The sequence below is a fragment of the Phytophthora cinnamomi genome (assembly GCF_018691715.1).
Source record: "Phytophthora cinnamomi strain GKB4 chromosome Unknown Contig93, whole genome shotgun sequence".
Lineage (NCBI taxonomy): Eukaryota > Oomycota > Peronosporomycetes > Peronosporales > Peronosporaceae > Phytophthora > Phytophthora cinnamomi.
Window position 1 is genome coordinate 90,608 of NW_027151026.1, and position 22,449 is coordinate 113,056.

General features: G+C 49.9%; 3 protein-coding genes across 3 annotated transcripts; 2 read left to right on the forward strand and 1 right to left on the reverse strand.

Annotated features, from left to right (window-relative positions):
• Nucleotides 1–121: 121 nt before the first annotated feature.
• On the reverse strand, nt 122–1,033 carry IUM83_19620 (Pre-mRNA-splicing factor SPF27; the record flags this gene model as incomplete). Its single annotated transcript, XM_067944677.1, has 3 exons — nt 122–155; nt 290–571; nt 663–1,033. 3 exons carry the CDS (start codon nt 1,031–1,033, stop codon nt 122–124), a joined length of 687 nt encoding a protein of 228 aa, XP_067783994.1.
• Nucleotides 1,034–5,852: 4,819 nt separating this feature from the next.
• IUM83_19621 (uncharacterized protein) lies at nt 5,853–6,053 on the forward strand (the record flags this gene model as incomplete). The annotated part of the gene is made up of 1 exon (XM_067944678.1): nt 5,853–6,053. The coding sequence occupies one exon, from the start codon at nt 5,853–5,855 to the stop codon at nt 6,051–6,053; it is 201 nt and encodes a 66-aa protein (XP_067783995.1).
• Nucleotides 6,054–6,213: 160 nt separating this feature from the next.
• IUM83_19622 (uncharacterized protein) lies at nt 6,214–21,776 on the forward strand (the record flags this gene model as incomplete). Its single annotated transcript, XM_067944679.1, has 2 exons — nt 6,214–6,469; nt 20,806–21,776. The coding sequence occupies 2 exons, from the start codon at nt 6,214–6,216 to the stop codon at nt 21,774–21,776; spliced, it is 1,227 nt and encodes a 408-aa protein (XP_067783984.1).
• Nucleotides 21,777–22,449: the final 673 nt, after the last annotated feature.

The following is a 22,449-nucleotide window of genomic DNA, read 5'->3' on the forward strand; positions in this document are numbered from 1 at the left end:
CCGGAGCTCGGCAGTCTTGTTGCCTCTGTGTAATATGCATCCGGCCGCGCAGTTTTTGCCTCTAGTTGCCTCGCCATGCTCGCGCGCGATGGGGCTGTGCATGCCTTCTTCATTTTCGCCTCTAATTCTTCCTAAGAAACGTAAAATGCTCGAAACTGCAATGGAGAGAGAGAGTTAGGAACAACAGAATGTAAGAGCAGCGTCAAAAGGTTGAATCAAAAGAGAGATAGTAGTTTGCTAGTGAAGCACCCGACTTGTCCGCCACGTTGCATGAATTCCCCACACTCACGCCTCCGTCTTGATTTTCTTCTGTTGCCGCTGTTCCTGCTCCGTGCACGCCCGCTTGATGGACGCGTTCTTGGCCAGCAGCTCGAAGTACCTAGTCTGGTAGTTCTGCAGCTTGGCCGCGTTGCGCGCCTGCTCCTGCTGCCGGGCCAGGTTGATCTTGTCGGACGCGGCCTTGGTCTCCTTCACAGCGCGCTCGTACTGCGCGTTCATGCCGTCCAGCACGGCCGCGCGCACCTTGGCCAGCTTGGTGCCGTAGCCCTGCTGCAGCTCCAGGTTCACCACGCTGCACCGAAAAAGACAAGAAGAGAAATTGAGAATTCTACCCAATTCTACCTCGTTCTACACGTTTACTACCAGAGGTAGAGCCGCCCTACCGGTTGCTCTGATGCTCCACCGCCACCTCGAGCTGCTTGACCGCCTGCTCCCAGGCCTCCAGACTCTGCGCGTGCTTGCCCGTGGGCTCCTTCACCTGGTACCGGTTCATGTCGATGGCGTCCAGCGGCACGTTGGCCGCCACGCGCTTGAACTCGGTCTGTAGGCGCGTTCTACCGCCGAAGGTGGGCGAGTAGGGCGGCAGGAAGGCCAGGTACTGGTCCGCGGGCGGGGCGAACGTGGCCATCTCGGCGCGGATCAGCGCCTGCACCTGCTGCTGGCTCTGCGGCGAGTTGTACTCCGTGTCCACGTAGCCCAGGGAGTCGATGAGCGCGCGGCTCTCCAGCAGTAGCGGGCACGTCGACGGCGCCATGAGGTCTGCTGGCTCCGTCCTTGGTGGAGCTGGTGCAATGTCACTAAGCTGTCACTAAATGAGATTTATTCCGAGTTGAGGAAAGATGGATAACGAGTACAATCTGCGGGTGATCCAGATGATGGTCGCGAACTTTGCCATGCTCGTGCGTGTGATGACCGCCTCGGCGATTCACCAATCCGTCCACTGTTCGTATTGAGGATGGCGGAATGTCTTGTAAAACAAATCGTGGTACCGCGGTTGAGATGGCGTTGAAGAACTCGCGGGGGGTGACGGATGCAGTTGTAGCGTTCGATGATAGAGGTGTGTACGTCTCCAGCATGTAGCGATCTTGTAGCTGTTATTGAACCTGTAGAACATACAGTATCGTACCGACCGGCAGATAAACTGGAGACTTGGTTGAGTGGTTTCAACAATAATTACCGTATCCCACAGAAATAATGTTTTGGGTGCAGCTTGTTTGACACTCAAGGTAACTATGCATTCTTTATGTTAAGATTTAGCTGGCAAATTTCAAGAGCTAGAAAGGGTTCTGCAGCTTCCCTACGCAAGGGTTTCAGCTGTCTGATTCAGGAGGAGCGAATTGTAAACCTCGTTGTCTTGCAGTCGACCCATGTGCTCTTGAAAAAGGGTTATTGGGCTGTCGTGGGTCCTGTCCGAGGTGGCTGAACGTGTATCTTATCTTGCGCACCGAGTCCTGCTGCTCGTTCACCATAGAAACAGCCTCTTCGCTTCAGTGAATCATTTGCACCCGATCTACTTTGTATTTACCTAATAATTTCTTCTTGATGGCAGCTTTTAGAGGTCGGTTAGCGTAAAAATCGCGGGTCTGCATTATTGACGTCAAGCCAGCGGTAATAAATTCAGACGAGCCCTTTCGCTCCCAAATAATCGATCACTCCCTGGCACGTGTGGGCTGAGGCGGCATCACATATGATGCCAATCTTTTGTCCTGGAGAATACTGACCAGAAGTCGACATACTTTTTTGCCGAATGCTATTGTAATGCTATTTTGCGTTTCGAACATTAGGTAGGTAAAATGATAATGCACCAAATATTATGTTAGCCAACGACAGGAAACTGCTTTCTTTGTGTTAAGAAATAGCTATCAAACGAAACCAAATGCTCGAAAATCTGGTTTTGGTATTTTATTTGTTACGCATTTTTTCTGTGAGGTACGGTAATCGTTTGAATCCCCAATCCTACTTGCACTATTTTGAGTAAACGATCACTTCGCAATATTCTATGCGTTTGTGCTATCATCCATGTGCTTGTTTGGCGGATTTTCTATCACTTCGGCTTTTATTCTCTGAAATTTATTTCTGAGCTAAGGGACGATAAAAATCTCGGTCTGAATTTGGGTTTCCACCATTTCCCACCAAACTCGGTATATTGTATGCACGCAGAGAAAAAAAAACAGGGTTGAATAAATTCAATTCATGCCCATGTCGTGGCCCGAGCAACACGCGAGTAAATTCAAATATATCCTGCGTAAGTTATTTGTTGATGTGGAGTGCAGGGCGCAATTGCCTTCAGCGCGGTGTAGCAGCACCGTTTTCACGACTCGGAATCGTGACTAAGTCGTCGGACTTTTAACGTTTAAACTGCAGCACGTACATTAACGTAAATTCTTAAAGAGACATCCATATGGATGCGTGTCCGTGAAGGCAAAGAACAATGCACCTTGAGCCGGCCTATTTGATGCGTTGCCGGTAGCCATCATGGGCTAGAATCGCGATTGCAACGTTGACGTAATGTTTCCTGAGCCTTGAAGACTGTCTTGGTACTCATGCTTAGGGCTTGAAGCCCAACTTTCTTGGTGGCGCTTGGACAGTAATTGAAGTCTAGGGTCACCATTGTCTCGTTGTGGTCAATTTAATCCTTGTACTCCTCTTCCCAACAACCCATCGAAGTCGACACGCTTTCACGAAGCAGCTTGAACTGGTTGGGGCACTCGGAAGGGAACGCTGACCCGTTGATCAAGTGTCCGGGGGTTAGTAAATACGTACCTTTAACACGCCTCGGGTACCCGGACTTACCCGGCCCATTATATACAACAAACAGAGCGATTAAATATATAAGGTACATGTATTAGGTACATTGTTGAAACACAGCCATTCTGCCATACATTGTGAGTTCTTCTTCAATGAACGTACCCTCAGTCGATGAGATCGCTATTAGATCTCACTACGAGATTATCATCTAGCATCGATGGCTTGAGGGAACTCCGCGATTTACACATTACGGGAGAAATGGCTTGCTACTGAACTCCAGCTTCAATCCCTTCGATCCGACATTCGGCGAAGGATAGACAGTCTTGCAACGTTGACGATAGCCTCCTCATCGCCCTCCGACGCCTGGATACACCGGGAGCCTGCAGCCTTCTCGCTCTCCCTTTGTCTGGATTTAGGCGATACCGATGCCTGAGTTGGGGCGATTAACGCTGTTGGCGTTGCTTGGGGCGTTCCTTGTGGCGCAGCGCCACAGTGGTCTGCGCCGTGGTGAAAAACGGGTGCTAAACCAGCAGCACACGTGTTGATGGAGCACTGGAAGCATTGATACTCTCTCAGCATGTTGTACTAGCGCTGTGATTTCTTGGGATGAAAATGGCAATAACAAAGGCAGACAAGCTGTTAAACTGTACGCAACATTATAGGTAGACTCGGGTGTACCCGTACCCACCCCAGGAGGATTTCGGGTACCCGCTCTTCCGTGTTTTTCCTTCTCTTCGTGCACTCGAAACAATCGCCCGCCACTAGTGTTCCCGATCTGCCCTGCCTCGAGCGAATCTACAATCCCAATATGCTCAGGTCAGCGTCTGCAGTCGCCCTACAGACCAGTGTAGAGCGCTTAAGGAGCTGAGCGGGAGCGCGAGCTCAAGAGCACGCTTGTGGAGCTGGAACTGCTCGTCTCAAATCGATTTAGGGAGAGGAGCGTGAAAAAAGAGCTACGGTAGTACATGTAGAAAAAAAATTATTTCGCTTTGGCCATTAAAATCCGGATGGCCGATGGTCTCGTTCTGCTGGCGATCGATCTCGGGTCTTTATCCCGATAATCTGCAGAGGGCCGGATCAATTCGTTTAACTAATCCGGGGTTAATTTTGGACAGCTGCGTCTCCGCACGGAGACAAGGGCATTTCGTCGCCATCACTGGACCTGCTGCTGCAGCATCTACTATACATTAAAATGCATTAAGCTTACAACGGAAACTTGTCAATGCGCCTGTGAAAATTTCCCGATGTGCAGGTGAAAACAATGACAACAGAACTTTTTTCGACGGCTCTCAGCAGCTTTGTAGACTATTGCTTGACGTCGCTCCGTCGTAGCGTCCTCTCAAATTGGCGGTCGGTGTGAGCTCGCGCCCGAAAGCTCGGGAATTGCACTGAACGCGGGATGTACATAGCAGTGCTACGATACAACACTCCTCCATTATGCTGCGACAACCCGATCTCCGAAGGCGGATCCGGGATTCCTGGACTGGGATAGAGAAAGCAGAAAGCATTTCGCAAGTACTAGTACGAGAGAACGAAATGAATGCGACGGGACGAAAAATCATCAGAAAATTTTAGATTTTTATCAGATTTTCGTTTCATTCTGAAGTAGCAGATCGTAAAAGAGGATACTGGTCGGCCAAAAAGATCACCTTTCGTGTCATGCACTCGATTGAAGAACCCTACGACACTGTAGCGAGTGCTATTGTATGTCGATCCTACACGTCTGAGTGTGAAGATATGGAACGACAAGCGTACATGTAACCACGTGGCAGACCGTCCTCCTCGCACCCAGCAACGTGGCCGCCGAGAAATTCTTCGTCTCGTCGGTGGCAGGGCCAGAACAAGTCGCCGTTACTCACAATGAGGGCAACGATAGACGCCTCCTCCGTGGCCATGAAACTACCGACGACGACGAAGAAAGAATTTCTAACACGAAAATCCTCGCCCTGGTGAATCGAAATGATCGCGGCATTTTTGAGCATTGGAAGGGCAAGGGATACATTTCGAGTACAATCGGCGGGAAGTTGAGCAAGTATAAGCACGGTCTGAATGATAAACAGCTCAGCGGCATTGTCAGCCGTTACAAAGCCTTCTTTGAGTAGGTGGAACGTGGTCTGGGTATTTCTAGTACTCAGCTCAGCGAGACTACCGCAACGTAAGGGTACTCGGTATCAAGAAGGTATTAGATCTAGGGATCTCTTGAGATCATTCGCTAAGACTAATCTATCGATAGACCCTACACTTTGACTTTTCTGTTCCAAAACGTTTCGTTCTTAGATTTCGAGATAGCATGGGTATAGCTTTTCACCTCACATTCCCTGCACGAAAAAAATAAAAACTTGCATGAAGCCCCCACAGTTCTATCGGACGTTGCTCGTGCCTTCCTCAAAATTTGACGGCAGTCTGTCCTACGAATATATGGGTGCCGTGGCCTGAGTAGTGAATTTGATTGTGAACTAAGATATTCTAAGTTGCTGCCACACCTTCATAAGTGGCACCCAGTTGATTCGAGCCGAGTCGCTGATTTATTTACAGAATAAATTATATACAAAGCCGTGCTTTGCCCGGAACAGCTCTGGATTTTAATTTTCGGACCGCACAGCACAACAATAGACATAGTCTTGCTGTGGTATAGTACTGGTGGGTCAACTGTCGCTGGACTCTGTAGCACCCGCGGCCACGACAGGTCACCCGTCACCTCCATCCTCAGCTCCACGCCATTTGATGGGCAAAACCATCTCTGCAGTTAGAGCCCTTGGCGAGAGAACGTATAGCGTCCAGGGAGGGGAGAGCGTACAGCGTCCAGACAGCGAGCTGTGGCACGCATGATTTTCGTGGGCGGCCATGGCGTTCTGAACCAAGTAGTGGATGCGCTGCTCAAGAGCGCAGTGCCGTCTCAGAAGGCCATCGTGCCTGCGTCCAAGGCGGCCAGCATCCAGCTCTTCGTGCTCACCCCTGGTCGTGGTCGACAACGACCGCCGCTGCAGAACGGCAATTACTCCGAGAAGAAGATCAACAGGCAGTAGCATAGTGCAGGATTCCTGCAGTGGGGAAAAGAACCCGAAATGCTGTGATTTTCCTAACTATTTGTTGTTGATAGCAAACTAATGATGTCAAGTAAATAAATATTAACATCCACAGCCTCAACGATAAAAGTGCGAAATTCAGAGCTTCTCGTGCCGGTCCATGGGCGTGCGGCGCAACGGCAACGGCGCGGTCGAAGCGGACAACCTCGGCCTCGCCCTCGACGACACGCCGATCTCCACCATGACGCACCACCAGTCGTATGCGTACCTGGGTATCGGCGATGGCTTTGATCATGTGGGCCGTCGCATCGAGCTCGGCCCCAAGCTCAAGACGCTCCAGCAAGATGCGGCGGCGCTCATGGAGTCCGGCCTGGCGCCGTGGCAGGTGGTGAAGGCCGTCGCCTTAATGAACAGAGGTGACCACCCCACCCCCACGAGGACTGCATGTTACCTGAACGCGGAAAAAATCTGCCGATGTCACTCGAGTGATCAGATAAATTACCTGTCACAGGTATTATACTCGAGTACAAGTTATTTGAGATAATAGATTTGTTAACTTAATAAATACTGGATGGGTCAACATACCAGCATAAATTGATTTGAGCACAGGTAATTCAACATCACAGTCCTGTCAGAACCGAACCGAACGAATCATATTCAACAGGTATTTCGATTGGAGAATAATGGTACCTGAGTGGCATCCGCTGGATAAAATCCAGAGAACAGTATTAATATCTGAGGCGAGTAAAATAGACGATGGACCTGATTGACACACATCAACTCGAAATGACACAAGAATGACGTACAGGGTGTGTCCCGCTTTTTCGGTTCGCCGGATTGAGTGATCCGCCATCCGCAAACTCATATTACACAAAAAAAAACACGAACAGCATGATATAGAGTGCATGTACGTTGCTGGTCGCCTAAGTCGAAGTCCTGGTCGCTTGCTAAAGATTCCGTACATAGGCTCGCTACTGGATTACATGCTGTTGGTGTTCGCCAAACCCGCAACGTATTGAGTGTTGTCGTTGACCTCTGCATCCTCATTTGTCCGAGTACCTGGTTTGGTCTGATCGTCCTCAACGTACTTACCGCATTGCTAGGTTCTTCGTCGTCAGTGCAGATGACTCCTCTCTTGCTCGCCGCACACGTTGGTTTTTGTGCTTCACCGGTGTAATGGTGCTTGATTGATCACAACGCGCAAAAGCTGTTGCCATTGCGTGCGTAAAGCGAACTCGTAGAGCAACATTAAAACCAGATCCCCGAAGGACCGATTAAAAAGTTGGTGTCAATTTGTCCACTTGCTCTTTACTTTGGCGTATGCTTGGTGTTGCTGGGTAAATCACAATAATGCTCTTGACGGTAATAATAACTTGCTGAATAATTTATTGATACCAATGTTGTGCCAAAAGTTTTGGCACACAATATCGATCGAATGCAAATTAAAACAAATCTATGCTCGGGTATCCGAGTTGATATGATCTACGGGGTGATTCTGCCAAACGCGACAAAGCTATGCTTCTTTTCCGGTTGCCATGGTGCCGTCTCCAATCAATCCAAGAGTAATACGTATAACGATACAAAAAAATAAAATCTCGAGACGGATTCAGGAAATATGATGTACCAACAATTGACGCTGTTCAGACAACGCTTGGAGCCTGGAACCTGATAGAATTTAGTGACGTCTTGCCAGGTCCCAGGGAAAAGTGTTCAGCATCACCAATTTTGCCCTTTAACATGAGAAAGACCACTAAAACACCATGCATAATCCCGATGCAGTGCCCTTTTCCCAGGGGCCTCAAGAGCACATGGGGTCGGGGACTTCTACAATTGAATAGTCTGTCCTCACAACCAGTCCACAAACTCGCCAAATCTGACCAGCGAGTTAAGCCGCGTCTGTATAACCTTACCGTAGATACTGTGCAATTCCCCTGGGAGAGGGAAGGAGGATTTGCCACGTACGGAATTCGCCAACACAACATAGCAAATATGACTGGCGCTGAAGGCCTCCTGCGGGCCGACCCCTCCCCCCCCCCCAAGGCCTCCTGACCCGCCGGAATAAGCTAGAGCTGTGATCCATGAAGCTGGACCACCGCCACCTACGGGATGCAGGGTCATTGCCGCTAGAGAGCGTCGTGGAGCCGATAGCGTGAACCCTCATCGAACATGTGGGTGACGCAGAGATCTGAGCTGAGCTACAGCGGCTCTTTAACATCTCTCTTGCAGCCTACCCACTTCACGCGGACACTGCCTTGCGGACCATGACTCCCTAAGAAGTCGCCGCCAACATTCCTGTCGGGTGTCGCTCTCAGTTCGCAAACGCTTCGAGCTCGAAGCGTCGCATTCGTCTCCCTCACGTTGGCGGACGTTCCTAGTAGAGGGGGGGGGGGGGGGCGGGCGAGCCGCTCGACACTAAGTCCTTGCGCTTAGAGGACGAGTACTTCTCGTCCTCCACGTCTTCGTCATTAGTAGTAATATACTGGTAGGTTTGAGGTAATTTTTTTCAATTACCCATAAAAACATACCTAGTAGCCCCATCTCCCTATAAATATCGAAAGGAATGATTTTAACTAAACCACCTCTCGATACCCTTTCGTTCAAAGGAGCATTCACGACATTTAATAACAACTACAAGTAGGATCTAAGCACTCTGATGCGAAGCATGAAATTTACAATAGAAAGTCGATTGATCCTGATAGAAGAATATATAAAGTATAATAATCACATATATACGATCGACCGATCCAACCAACCGACCATAACAACGAACGCAACTGACTATGAAAACGAATTTGAATACGAAAACAGACCATACACCGCCGACGACTACAATGAATACTTAGAGTTTGAATTTGGCTTAGAGAATAGGCTGCGGTTTTTGATGGTCCGCAGCGATGCCTGGCATCACCACGACCGACACCTCCGTTGAACATGGCGGCCGTACACTCTCATGCAAAGTGAACGATCCTTCCGGAACGGAAGCATCTCACATTACCCCCTTGCTGCTGGTACCCAGCCACCGTTGCGTTCGAGAGGTCTATCGGTTCCGGACCTCTCGTACTGACGCAATTTGCATGCTGTCGTGCAGCCGGGCTGCACGACGAAGCGCCATGTGATCATACCGGGCTTGATATCGCGCGCTCGCGGACCCTGTCCGTGGGCGAATAACTGCCCATTGACGGGCCTGGACAGGAAGAACAACCGTGAGGAGCAGGGCTCCCCACAACAAGAAGACGGCGCATGCGAAAAACGCTGCGCAAGTCTCGGTCCGGGACCGAGACGCCACAAGAACTGTCTGCCGGGCAGACTGAGGCGGGACGCCGGACGTCGAGACACTAAGCGTCTTGCCCCGTGCTGATAATGGGTTCTAGTATCGGGAAATGGAGCTCCGACGAAGGCATCGGAGTTGACTTCGCTTCCAATCATGATCTGAAAGCGCTTCACGCTCGACTTGCGCGATGGACGCATCGAGCAAGTCGGCGTTCTTTCGGACAGCAAACGAACGAAGCGCGAGAGCGAGGAGCCGAGGCAGCTCTTCATGGGAAGCACCACTGAGAGTGAAGACACTCTCAGTGCGAAGATGAAGCGAGAGTACTTTGAGGGACAAGGTTGGGACTCGCTGAAGTCGAGTACCTATTACGAATTGCTGAGGGAGTACAAAGACGTACTCCCGGAAGAGATTCCTGCGAACCTTCCACAGGACAAAGGCATTCAGTACGAGATTGATCTCGTGTCGGGTACGAAGTACTGTGTCACGCGGTAGTAGCCACTGCCGCGAGAGCAAGTAAAAGCAATCGACGACTTCTTTGAAAGTCGTCGCAAAGCAGGACAAGTGCGGGAATCGAAATTCCCGCACAGCACTCCAACGTTGTGTGTCTACAAGCCACAGGGCGAGTGCCGCATCGTGCATGCGTATAACAAGCTGAACGATGCGACGGTACCGGCGCAGACGCCGATACCACGAAAAGATGTTATCATCGATTCGATGGCCGGGGGACCGTTTCAGTGCTCTCGACTTGTGAGACGGATTCTATCAGATCCTAATGCGTGAGAGCGACATCCCTCTCATGGCAGTGAGCACGCCAAGTGGCATGCTATGGGAGTGGCTAGTAATGCCGCATGGGCTCAAGAACGCCCCTGTGACCATTAACAGGTGCGTAACCCACTTCGCGCCGAGCTACTTCGATGACGTGTTCATCCACAGCCGTGCTGTGTACGGGAAGACCGACATTGAGATGAACCTGGTGCATCTCCGGAAGCTACGTGACGCGAATTGGCTCCTCAGAAAATTGCCCAAGTGCCTATCTGGTAACCCTGTCTGCGATGGGTCCAGAAAAAGACATGCGACGCCACAGATCGTCAACCATGGCGGAGAGCAGGGGCATGCACAAGTTGAGAGCCCAAGCCAGCGGAGGCGGAGTGCGAAAGGAGGCTGCCCGAGAACGCTTGATGATGAAGTATACTTAACCCAAGTCACCTCCAGAATCCCCAGCTTCACAACTCCAGACGAAGCAAACTCCGAACGCCAAACTCCAGATGCCGATATCCCGACGAAGCGACCACATGCGACCAGTCGTCACCTGATTTGTACCCAGAAAGTCCGGAGATGTTCCCAGAAAGCCCTTCCAAGTTTCAAGTATAGTCCAGCCAAGATGTTAACGACCGACCATGATATGTTATGCACCTACCAGATTCCTGCCCGATCCATGACCCGCTCGACGCGCGACGTGATTGCGCCACGCCCGACCATAGTGAATTCAAGATAAAATGACTGCTTCCAAAGAGATTGTAGGTACACACGCCTAACAGACTATATAATCAGAGAGTTCAATTTGCTAAGAAGAGCTCAAGTGCTGCGGAGTCCTTAGGGGCGAAGTGGTGCTGTCATGCAGTGAAAGGAACAAGCCTTGCCCCGAGGAACCAACCCTACCGGCGGCCCTAAGCTGCAAGGCCTGCGTCTGAACGCGTCGTGACCGCGATTACCGCCGTGGAACTCTCCCAAAAGGCTAAGACCAAGTTAGGCGGTGATCGGGCGGCGCGCGCCTGAAGTGACCTGTCCTATTTCATATTCCAGTTGTTGATTCTCCTTCAGGAGGCCCCATATTTCATATTAACTGCGTTTCTAGGAGGTTGTGTGTTGTCACCCCTGGATCCAAACGATTGACTACTTTGTGATAGGACTGTATATTGTTTTGATTGAAGGTTGTCCTCCTTTTGGAGTTGAGCTTTCTTAAAGTCTTCCGTTTGCAGTTAGTTACCTCGTTGTGGAAGCTGGTGCGCGTGAGTGAAGGGTGCTACCGGGTGTAACCAGTGATCCGGAAGAAACTCAAGTAGACTGGTGTACGGAACCCCCCCCCCCTCCCCCGCGCTCAAGGGTCCAAAAGAACAAGGAGTGGCTGTATATTTGCATATTAATTCTCTGTATTTGTGGTTATCTAGGAAGGCTTACCTGTGATTTCACCCCGGTCATAGAGACTCAAGTTTGGAAGTAACGTAAGCGCTCTGCACTCAAGGCCTATTCACAGTGAAAACAACTCAACCGGTTAATTCCGTCCCACCGAAGGTAAACGACACCTAGAGGGATTCACGAGGTCACACGCCAACCTCGTTCTTTGCGGCACCTAGTGGTGCTTCCGAGGTCTGACCCCATCGGGAAATCCGGAAGGAGGAGTATTTCTTCGGAAGGGCAGCCCTGTGGCTACGTGCTATACACCTGGGTGGCAAAAGGCACTCACCGGCCTCGCCACATACGTGAACTTATGCGAAGCATAACCTCTACGCGAACTTGAAGAAGTGTATCTTGGGGGCAAACGAGATACCATCCTCGGGTGTCTCGTAGGGAAAAATGGTATTCGCCCTGACCCGGAAAAGGTCAGGGTGATCAATGAATGGGCGACGCCTTCCAGTGTCAAGGAACGGCGGCAGTTCCTTGGCACGGCCAAGTAGCTGTGCAAGTACGTGGACGACTACGCGGACAAGATTCGCCCACTGTTACAGCTTCTTCACAAGGAAGCTGTGTGGAATTGGACTGTCGATTGCCAAAAGGCATTCGATGCAATCAAGCGGACTGACTGGGCGCCCATCTTGGTAGTGGCTGGTCCATTCCAGGTCGTGTGTGATGCATCCGATTTCGCCATCGGGCGTGCGTTGATGCAACACGATCATAAAGGCCGTAATCGTGTCGGCTACTACAAGTCGCGTCAGCTGACGTCAGCTGAGCGAAAATATCCTGTGCATGACAAGGAGCTCCTTGCCATGAACTATGCATTCGCGAGAATCAGAGTGTATCTACTTGGAAATAGACCATTCGTGGTCGACATCGACCACGCATCACTGCGCACTGCAGTGAAGTCGCCAGACATATCACAAAGAATGGCGAGATGGCTCTCATTCTTTGCGGAGTATAACTTCCGGGTCGAATACAAACCCGGAAGATTGAATGTAGTGGCCGACGCGTTATCACGTCGGCCGGACTACGCAGAAGCTGCTGACGTCAATGCCATTGACGTCATGCGATCGAGCAAACCCACGTCGTCTCTGTTGGATGATGTGAAGGCCGCGTTCGCGCTCGACGCGGACGCGGACGCGAAACTCTTGCTGGCCTATGGCACAGCACCTTCTGACAAGGCTCGTCAGAAGTTGCCCAAGCACCTTCGTGCGCGTGCACATCGATATCGGGTGCACGACGGACTGCTTCTTTACAACGCCGTCGACGACAACGCGGACCGCGTTGTCGTGCCGAATGACCATGACCTGCGACTCAGGATCATGTAGGAATATCATGATGCCCCGACTGCGGGACATCTCGGACGTGAGAAGACATACGTCCTTCTCACGCGCGACTTCTACTGGCACCACCAGTACAAATGAGTGTGCAAGTACGTCCGTACTTGCGAGGTATGCCAACGCGTAAAGCCTGCGCCGTTCGCGCAGGCGCCTTTTCAGTCACTACCGACTCCGTCGGAGTGCTGGAAGTCGATGTGTTTGGGCTTCTTCTTTGGTATTCCCCGGACAGCGGAGGGAAAACTGGTGTTGCGATTTTCGTCGACAGCTTCAGCAAGATGTACCATCCTGCAGCAGTGCCGGCAGAAGTGACTGCCAAGCAGACGGCCCGTCGGTGTGTCATGTGCATGACTGAGATATATAGGGTAATCTCAGACTCACAGTTCTCTTTCAGTTTTGCTTCTGTAGCAGTGAGTTCATCTGTTTCAAATTGGCCCATACCTCCAGAAAATACATCCACCAAGCACGCCAGATTTGCTGTTTTGTTACTTGACTGCGGGGTTGATCGATTCGAAATCTGACCATGTCTAGTTAATTCATTATCTGTCTTCTCACCCATCTCTCTGGTCACCTCGAGAACAGCGCGTTTGAAATTAGACCTTGCACGAGATGCTCCATCCTGGGTTAAGTACTTAAACCCAGCCGATTAGGGGTCAAATCCAGATATCCACAGCAATTCGTCCGGAAGCTTGTATTTTTTTTAATTTGTCGCTAAACGACTTGATATAAGTTTTTCGGACAGCATACATCAGCGTCTCCACACGATCCTTGTATTCCTGATCTCACACCGACCCAGTAATAGGCTCAAAATTTTTGCTGTTGTTCAGCGCTCTTTAAATCGAACATAGAATCGGAACGGTAGTGACAACTGTAGGATACTTTTGCCTACCAAACACATCGGTAGCGTCGCTGAAAGGATTCAGTAGCTGAACTAAACACTAGATAGCAACCCTGTGTTGAGCTGTCGATTGTCCTGCTGTTGGGTCTGAAAAGCCTTCCGTTTGGGCCACGTACTCGAAAAAAGCGTCGAGGGAGCTATGAATTTCAGTAGTTCGCAACAAAATGGTATAGGTACTGTTCCAATGCGTAGCACAGTCACCCTGACGTCGAAGCGCCTTGGTTTTCCTGGTAGATATCGTAAGCAATCCAGGGCTTTGACTGAATGGCTAGAAGTTGGCTAGTTTTCCAAACTTAGAGACAATTGAACGTAACTTATCGAGGGCGATTCACAAGATTTGCAATAAATGCGTCAACAGCGTCGCATGCTTCTTGTTCGAAATCAGCATCAAAACCTTCGTAGGTTTTTGCAGCTTTCAGTACCGCTTTCGCCGACTTCTCAGTTTGTTTTTTTCTTGACAACTCCGGTTTCTACAACCAGATGAAGAAGGTGCGTAAGGCAAGACACGGAATCCAAATCCAGTATTTCGCATGCCTTCCGACCATTCGAAGCACCGTCACGCAGAAAAAGCACGCATTTAGGTTTTAGAAGACCCCACCATATCATAATGCTCTCTAAGCAGCGCAATCTGGCGCCCATCATACTTCCCCGGTAATGGTGTAATCTTCATTACCCCATTTCTCAGGTCAACGTTGCTAGTCAAGTGGAGGGTAAGCGAAATGAACGCGCATTTGCTTCTAGACGTCCAAATATCTGCGGATGGAGTGTAATAATCACAACAAGCAGCAATTTCTTCTTTCAGGACATTCCGGAGTTGAGCTGCGACTGTCCCCATATTATCGCGTGCCTGTCAAGGCTTAATTATCCTGTTAGGTTGTCTCCACCGCGCGGCCGCAAAACAGCTATCTTTAGGGCGCGACTGTTCGCGATTTTCCATATGGAATCAAGTGATGAAGAACTCGTATCTGGAAGCCTCGACAGTGATGACGAGGCCTTCAGTGATGATGATGAGGTAAGTTGAGGCAGCACCGCAGGTCCTCTACTCTTCCTCACACTACGTTGTTTGTCACTAGGTGTTTCTCCTCGCCTTGTCGACCGCGTCACACTACCTTCCAAAACGCAAAAGAGGGGTTCTGTTCGCGGCAAAGCCGCTAATATCCAACGCGATTTCGAAGCCGCACACAACAGAATTTGGAGAAATTACTTGCTGAAAGCCCTCTTTACCCCGAAAAATACTTTCGCCGTCGCTATCGCATGCGAAGACCTCTCTTATCATGGACGCAGTTGTATCGAGAGATGGTGATTTTCGGCAACGTGTCGATGGTTTAGAGAAAAGGCATTTCTGCTCTTCAAGAGTGCTCTGCTGCAATGCAAATGCTAGCATACAGGTGCTGCGCCGACTCGTTAGACGACAACGTCGCAATGGCTGAGTCTACAGTTTTGAAGTACACCAAAACGTTTTTCGAAGCTGTGATAGCAGAATTCGAGAGTGAATACCTGCGAACACCTACACACAGTGATATTACGCGGCAGCTTAACCTTTCCGCAGACCGGGGGTTTCCGGGCTGTATGGGTTCCCTTGTGCGCTGCGGCCTTGCCATTTTCACTCGCGTTTGACATCTGTGGTGGCTTGGAGAAGGAAAACTTGAAATGCGCGCGATCTTCGAGAGGCGCAAACACTGTCCGCTTGTTATTGTCTCGATTTCATAGCAGTGTGCTGATGAGACGTCAATTGTACCCGAACACGTCGAATTTGCCACTGGCCTCAAACGCCGCACCAAATCGGCGAAATTTGCTGCCAGGAGGCGCACCTATTTGCGTCTGGCCTAGTTTAGAACCCGCGGTGGAGAGATCTGGCTATAAACTATACAATAAATTTCCGTCTGGGTCGCAATTTGCTGCCGCGGTGGAGACAACCTTATGACCCTGAAAAGAGTTCATGAAGCGGAAGTACTTCCAAAAGTACTTGCCCCGCACAATATTATACGGTCGCATCGATTTCTTTATCCACACTGTGATCAACTTGGCTGCTCACGGTTGCTCTTCAGCACCGATCGGGCTGATCTTTGGCCTCATTAGGGGTTGTCAATTGTGCAGTAGCAAGTAGATTGTTTTTGGCGACTCTTCGCGAAATCCATTTTACGCCAATCACGAGTCGATGAATTGATAGCCCTTTTTGCACCTCAGCAACCCAAAATCTTATTGGCAGCAACGCGGGATTTTTTTGCGGGGCGGTAGTGCCCAGCTAAGCAAAGAGATCTACGAGACTTTCGCGGCATTCTGGCTCAACGCCGGTCCGCTGAGGTGACACGAGACGTTATGAGTGACGCAGACTCCGATGAAGACGAACTGGATGTGTGCTGGGTCGCGGAGTACGAATGAGGGCAGGGCGATGGAAACAGGGGTTGAGGCTTATTGTTCTGTCTGGGATCGTGGAGTGCTGTCCTCGCTGCATTTCGTCTCGTTGTCACTTGATGATCTTTCGTCGTCTTCGGTGTCATCAAGTCGGGCAGCTGCATCTGTATTGAGAAGCAGGGGATGCGTGCTGGCGCGATTTTGCATTATTTCACTCTACTCGAAGTAGTATGATCATCTATTCGTAAGTGCGGAGCGAATACTCGGTTCGTTCACATCACAATCTTGCCCCGTACCACCGCGATAGCGGTTGTGGTTAGTACCCGTGACCAGCCATTCTATCAACACGCTGATGTGGCTAATGCTTGGGGAAGTCCATCGTTATGCCACAATACTCTTTTCGTGTTCTGTGTCGCTGGCGTGGTTGTTTGCTTTACTAGCGTTATTGCAGATTTGCTACAGGCTATTCCCTTGAACCCAGAGCTGGCGCCGAAGGTCTCCAGTATACAAGAAGAACACGCAGCATGCACGACGCGATCACATCCAACCTTGCTGCACCCACGCAACGCGACACCATCTCCCCGTTTGTCAACCTTTGTGCAATCCTTCCGTCTGCACACAGCGGCAGGACTTGCTGCTGAGACGTGCGAGGCATCATCAGCCCGTTGCTCCTGCGTAACGTCACCACGAACGCCAGCTACTTCCGGATCTTCACCCCCGACATCGTTGTCGGCCACATCAGCGGGGATAGTCCCAGTGGAACGCCTCACGGAGTCTCTTGAGGATGTTCAAATCGCGCACGATCTTCGGCGGCCGCGAAAAAAAATCTACTTGCTGCTGCAGCCTAAAAATCATCGATTTGTGTGCAGACAGCGAAACGCACTCTCAGCCACGCAAAAAATCTGGTCTTGCAGCAAAACATTTTTGGCTTGCTGCTGGACAATTGACAACAACAATTGTAGACAAGAACATGATTTTTGCTTTTCTGCCGAGCAGCCGCTAGTTACACTGCAGCTTTTAACTCTTTGTAGTGAACTTTTTTGCATGTGTTTGGAGACGTACGCAGTCGAAGATTTTTCAAACTTGATTTCTTCATTGCGCGTGGTGCAAAATGCCCACATCGCATGCTCGGATGGTAGTGTGTCCTTATTTAAATGAATAAACTCGTCCTTGCACACTAGTTAGATGAAAATCTAGTGTTGTAGCTTGCTCATCTTAGGAATGCTGCGTAAAACCCGAGATGGCGGGACGTCTTGTTCAACTCTAACAGTGTCACATTATTGGCAAATAGAGATGTGATTGCAGGCGATCGGGTGTGCCTCCTCAAATGGTGAGGTGGCTTAGCTCGATAAGAGCTGGGTGGTGCACATTTAGAGCAATTAGCTGGGGTACACGTCGGTCGCTTCAGGAGACCATAGTTAGTCGCGGATATCGTCAACGCTGCGGCTAGCAGGCGTGATAACGCCACCATGTTGCGGGTCATTTCCAGCCGGAAATATAATTGCTTTGGGAGACTTGACTTGAACAGTATTAGCTTTTCTTGTGCTGAACGCAGATCCTGCTGTAGCCGTGATAGGATGGCTTTACGTTACACGATTCACCGCCTGCGGTATGACCATGATGTATTGGTGGATGAACAGTAGACGGCCTTCCACAAAACGTTTGGAGATCATTGTTGAACACGAATCTGGTAGGAATTGGTGGACTCAAAAGGGAAGACGTCGTTGTTGAGTATGCGTCGATAAATGTTGGACGTGGTGTCAGGTACTGCCCGGCATGGTCACTTGTAAGTAACGAAGGAGGGACAGAACCAAATGTGCAACGTTAATCTCGAGGTCACACATTGTAGCCTGGTGTTGCTGTGGCAGCCTCCAGATTTTCAAGACATGCTCGAGGCGATGGAGGCGACTTTTGGGATCGCATTGCGAATATCCTAAATGGATTCCCTCAGTGGACCTGAAGGGTCACATGAGATAACGTTGTCTTGCGTTGCGATGTTTACGATACCGGCCATTTTTAACGTAATATTTCGCTAACCGTCTCAACATATCTGTGACCTAGGTCAGAGATATGATGTTGGAAGTCTGAGATGTGGCATTATCCCAGACTCTGAGGTTTGGAGTCTGGGATGCTCAGCAAAAGCTGGGCAGAGACCTGCTGTGACCCCAGTCTACGATATGAGCTTAGAGTCTGGGAAGCTGGGCTCATCTGAGTGGAAGCCAGCTGCGACTCCGAGCCTGAGTTGCGACCACGAGTCTGAGATGCCTCTCCGGTCCTGGGACGAGGCTTGGAGATTTGGGATGGGAAGTGACTTCACGGTGATGGCTTCTGTGAAGGCCTGGGATCTTTGGTGGTTGCGCGTTGAAGTTGGTGGTTGCTCTTCGAAGGTCGCTTTTGAATTGTAGCCCCGTCGTGGCGTCTCGGCGCGGATGTTCGTCACACTAGATTCGGCCCGACCTGTAGTGGGTCTACTTTGGCTCATTTCTAAGGTTGCACGTTGTGCTACTTGTGTGAGGAAACCGTGGTTTCTTAGTAAATTGAATTAATTATACTTGAGTCCTCAAGTATAATTTACATCAAGTAAAGACACCAAAGTAGCTAGGTTCAGGTAAAATGAGAAGTGTATTGTTTCTAAATTGAACTTCTCCTCAATATAATATCGAATCTAAAAGGGATTGCCTGCGGTTGGCTGACTGATCCACGTCATTATGCATATCACAGATTGGTAGCAATACACTGCTTTCTACCAAAATGATCTTTGGGCATGCGTGGGCCACTCATTGTGATGGCCCACTTCGCTGTAGTCATTGGTGTAACTTACATCAATGTGAACACTGCGCGAGATCCATCAACCCTGCAATAGCAATGAGCTGGCCAAAGATACGCGACTACACGCAGTGTCACAGACGCACCAGGACTCGTAGACGGAAGGAATTTCCCTTGTCTCTGCGGAACTCGATACAACGATTATGTTGGGTCTCGCCGCTCGACCCTCGCTCTAGTGCAGTGTTCACACTGATGTAAGTTACACCAATGACTACATCGAAGTGGGCCACCACAATGAGTGGCCCATGCATGCCCAAAGATCATATTGGTAGAAAGCAGTGTATTGCTACCAATCTGTGATATGCATAATGACGTGGATCAGTCAGCCAACCGCAGACAATCCGATGATCATAAATGTCAATCGCCGAACAAAGCGGCTTATTACTGGCATGTTCTCTGTTGAGACTATTGAATTCCTGACCAATCTTGTTAATACCTTCCACTCCATGGTATTGAAGAAGTCCGTCCTGGTGACCCGAGAAAACGAACACAAAGGCGGAATCGCGAAGGTGGTTTCTACGTAACTTGGTATACCTAGTACTTCACCTTGCTTTGCAAACATCTCCATGATCCGAGCGTGCGTGAGCCCGTCAACCTCTTCCGGTTGAAGAGCAGTCGTCCAATAATAATATCAAAAATGACCGAGCTAAGCGTAAACTGCTCCGATTCAAAAACGGCCTCGAGCGTTTCGGCGTAAGCAACCTCAGGCGAGTTGAAAAATTGTTGCTTCTGTGGGTCAGCAGATAGAGCCGTGAATTCCCCCCACTTTACTGGATATTGACCATGTAAATTCTGGTTGTACAGATCTGTTCTGAAGCTGCTGAGGTATTTCGGGTTGGTCGAAGCTGCTATTGACGTCGTCGAATTGCTATAAGAAGCATCATGTCTTCCAAACATGCTAAAAAAGCGACAGAGAACTGTCTCATCATGGCCAGTAGAAGCATTTCGCGTCCTTATCTTAAGACCGTACGCTACGACATGCTTTCGCTAAACTTCACTCCCTTTCAGATGAACATCACTCCCTTTCAGGGATGGAAAAGCAACTATTGCACTCATTAATATATTGTGATTATTAGATGGAAAGATTGATGGTGCTGCGGTGGCGAGATTGAGATTGCATAAAGATTGATTGCATTTTTTTCAGAATCAACAATGTCATACACGGAATAGGTCGTTGCAGACTTGCAAGTCGACTGCCAGACGTCCACGTCTCTCTCGTGCGAACTTGATTCTAAGGTAGAGGGCGATGCACGGTATAGTTCATCAAATGCGAACGCGCCAAGTAGCATAGGTTCGTATCTGGCACTTTCAATCTTCACCTCTACCAACCAAGCCCTGTCAAGACCAGACTCGTCGAGCAATGGAGATTCCGAGCCAATCCGCCATCGCGAACACCATCCAGCTGACCAACAAAGAGATTGTGGAAGCTTTGTTTGCCCCTGCTAGCCAAGAGGGCCCGGACCGTCATCAGTGCAGTCTCTGCAAAAAAAACTTTTCCCAGACGAAGCGGGCAGGGCACAATAATCTTTTTCGCCATGCTCTTACCCACAAAGACTACCATAAGCAAGCGCAAGACATTATCGAGGCCAAAGGCAAGTTGAAGCCGACTATCGAGGTCTACATCGAGAAACGATCATCCGACACCATGGTGTGGCTCGAACTGATCGTGCGTTCGAACATCGATCAGCATCGTCGCGGATCCTGTGTTCAAAAACAACATAAACGCTGCCTCCATTTCCCGTCCCACCATTCGACGTCGGCTTTTGAAGGCTGCAGAAGTACTCCGTGGGCCTGTCGGCGCGACTATTCGTGGCATGAAGTTCGCTTTAGTTTTTGATGGTTTCACAGAAGGAGCCGAACACTGTCTTTGCGTGTTTGCCGCAACTACAGACGGAGCTCGTTTTATGAGCTTCACTCAGTTCAAGAAGCGCGGAAGCCAGACAGCGGACGAGCACATTTTGTGCTTGGACACCATCCTCGACGAGTTTGGTCTTGACGCGGTAGACCTGGTCTGTCTTGTGGGTGACAACATGAACACAAATCGCTGCATCTCGAAGCGTACGACGGTTCCTTTCGTCGGATGTGCTGCACACCGCCTCAATCTCGGTGTCAAGGCGTTTATCCAGGCTAAAGGTCACCAGGACGACCTGAAGCGATTTTCATCGTTTATGCGCAAACTACGGACAGTTTCGCGCTGGGCGAAACTCGAGGAAGCGGGATGCCCATGCAACCCTGAGGTACTTCACGACATCAGATGGACTGGTGCCTTCGACATGATTGAACGCTACATGAAGATGCGGCCTTTCCTGGTCAAGTTCGAGTCCGACGTCGACGTTGACGACCGCGTCCCCGGGCACTTACAGTACGAATATCAGGACAAGAGTGTGCAGGAGCTAATTCCGTCAGCGGCCAACCATGCTCGACTCCGTGAACTGCACGAGGATCTCAGGGTGTTTGCGTATGCAACCCGCCAACTTCAGGAGCCACGCCTCACGATCGCAGACGTACGGGACCTGTTTGATATGTTGATTGTCCGGCATGGAAGTCTGAAGGAGCAGCTCGGAGCAGAGGCAAAAGCAGTTGTGTCGACGATGTTCGAGCATGTGCTGGTCAAGCTGCAGAACAAGAAGACTCTTACGAGGGCGGAAGCACCATTTGCAACTTGCCTTCTGAAGAACCCAAGACCTGCTATTACGACTGACCCCGAGCCGGAGTCTTCCAAGCCAACGAAGCCGACTAACGAGACCATATTGAAGCTTCAACGAGATCTCAAACGCAAGAGAGAGCTAAGAAGCGACAACCATCAGGCTTACATAGACACGGCACGGATTCCTCCGACGTCTGTTGTCGTTGAACAATGATTTTCCCAGGTGAAAGTCATCACAGGCTACCTACGCCGAAGTCTCCAGGTAAAGACCAAATGTGCTCTTCTAATGCTGCGCCTGAATTGAGACCTCTTCTCTCTTCACGAGCTTTCGAGAGCCATCATCGAGGCCAGGCATAGTTCAGACGTGGCGTCCGACGAGAGTGGCAACGAGTTTGACCACTAGACTGCCGTGAACATCTTGCGGGTTGGTATTGTATGTTAGATTGTGCAATAGATTGTATTGATTGAAGAATTGATTATGAAACACCTGGTAGCGACACTACAATTTTCAATATGTATTGTTCCAGCCCTGCTCCCTTTGTTGTGGTTTTGCGACGCGCAGGCTGCTTTCCGTCGTGCTACGTCTGCTTCGTAGGTTTCTTCTGTTTCATTTGTGCCTCTTCCAGCAGCTCACGCGTTGATCAGGATGTTGTTTACTATGAAGTCAAAAGAAGAATGAGTTAAAACGTCAGCACTGTGGGATAGTATACGGTGGGTAGCTCTAAACAACTGCTACTGCTCTCATTCGTGGTAGAAGGAATTAAAAAGCCAATTGAGCTGGCAGAGAATCCCAGAACAGCACTACAGTTAGTATATTCTATTACATGAACCACCAAATCGCTCTCATATGCCGACTTCGCCAGGATACGGGAAAAACGGGAAAATTT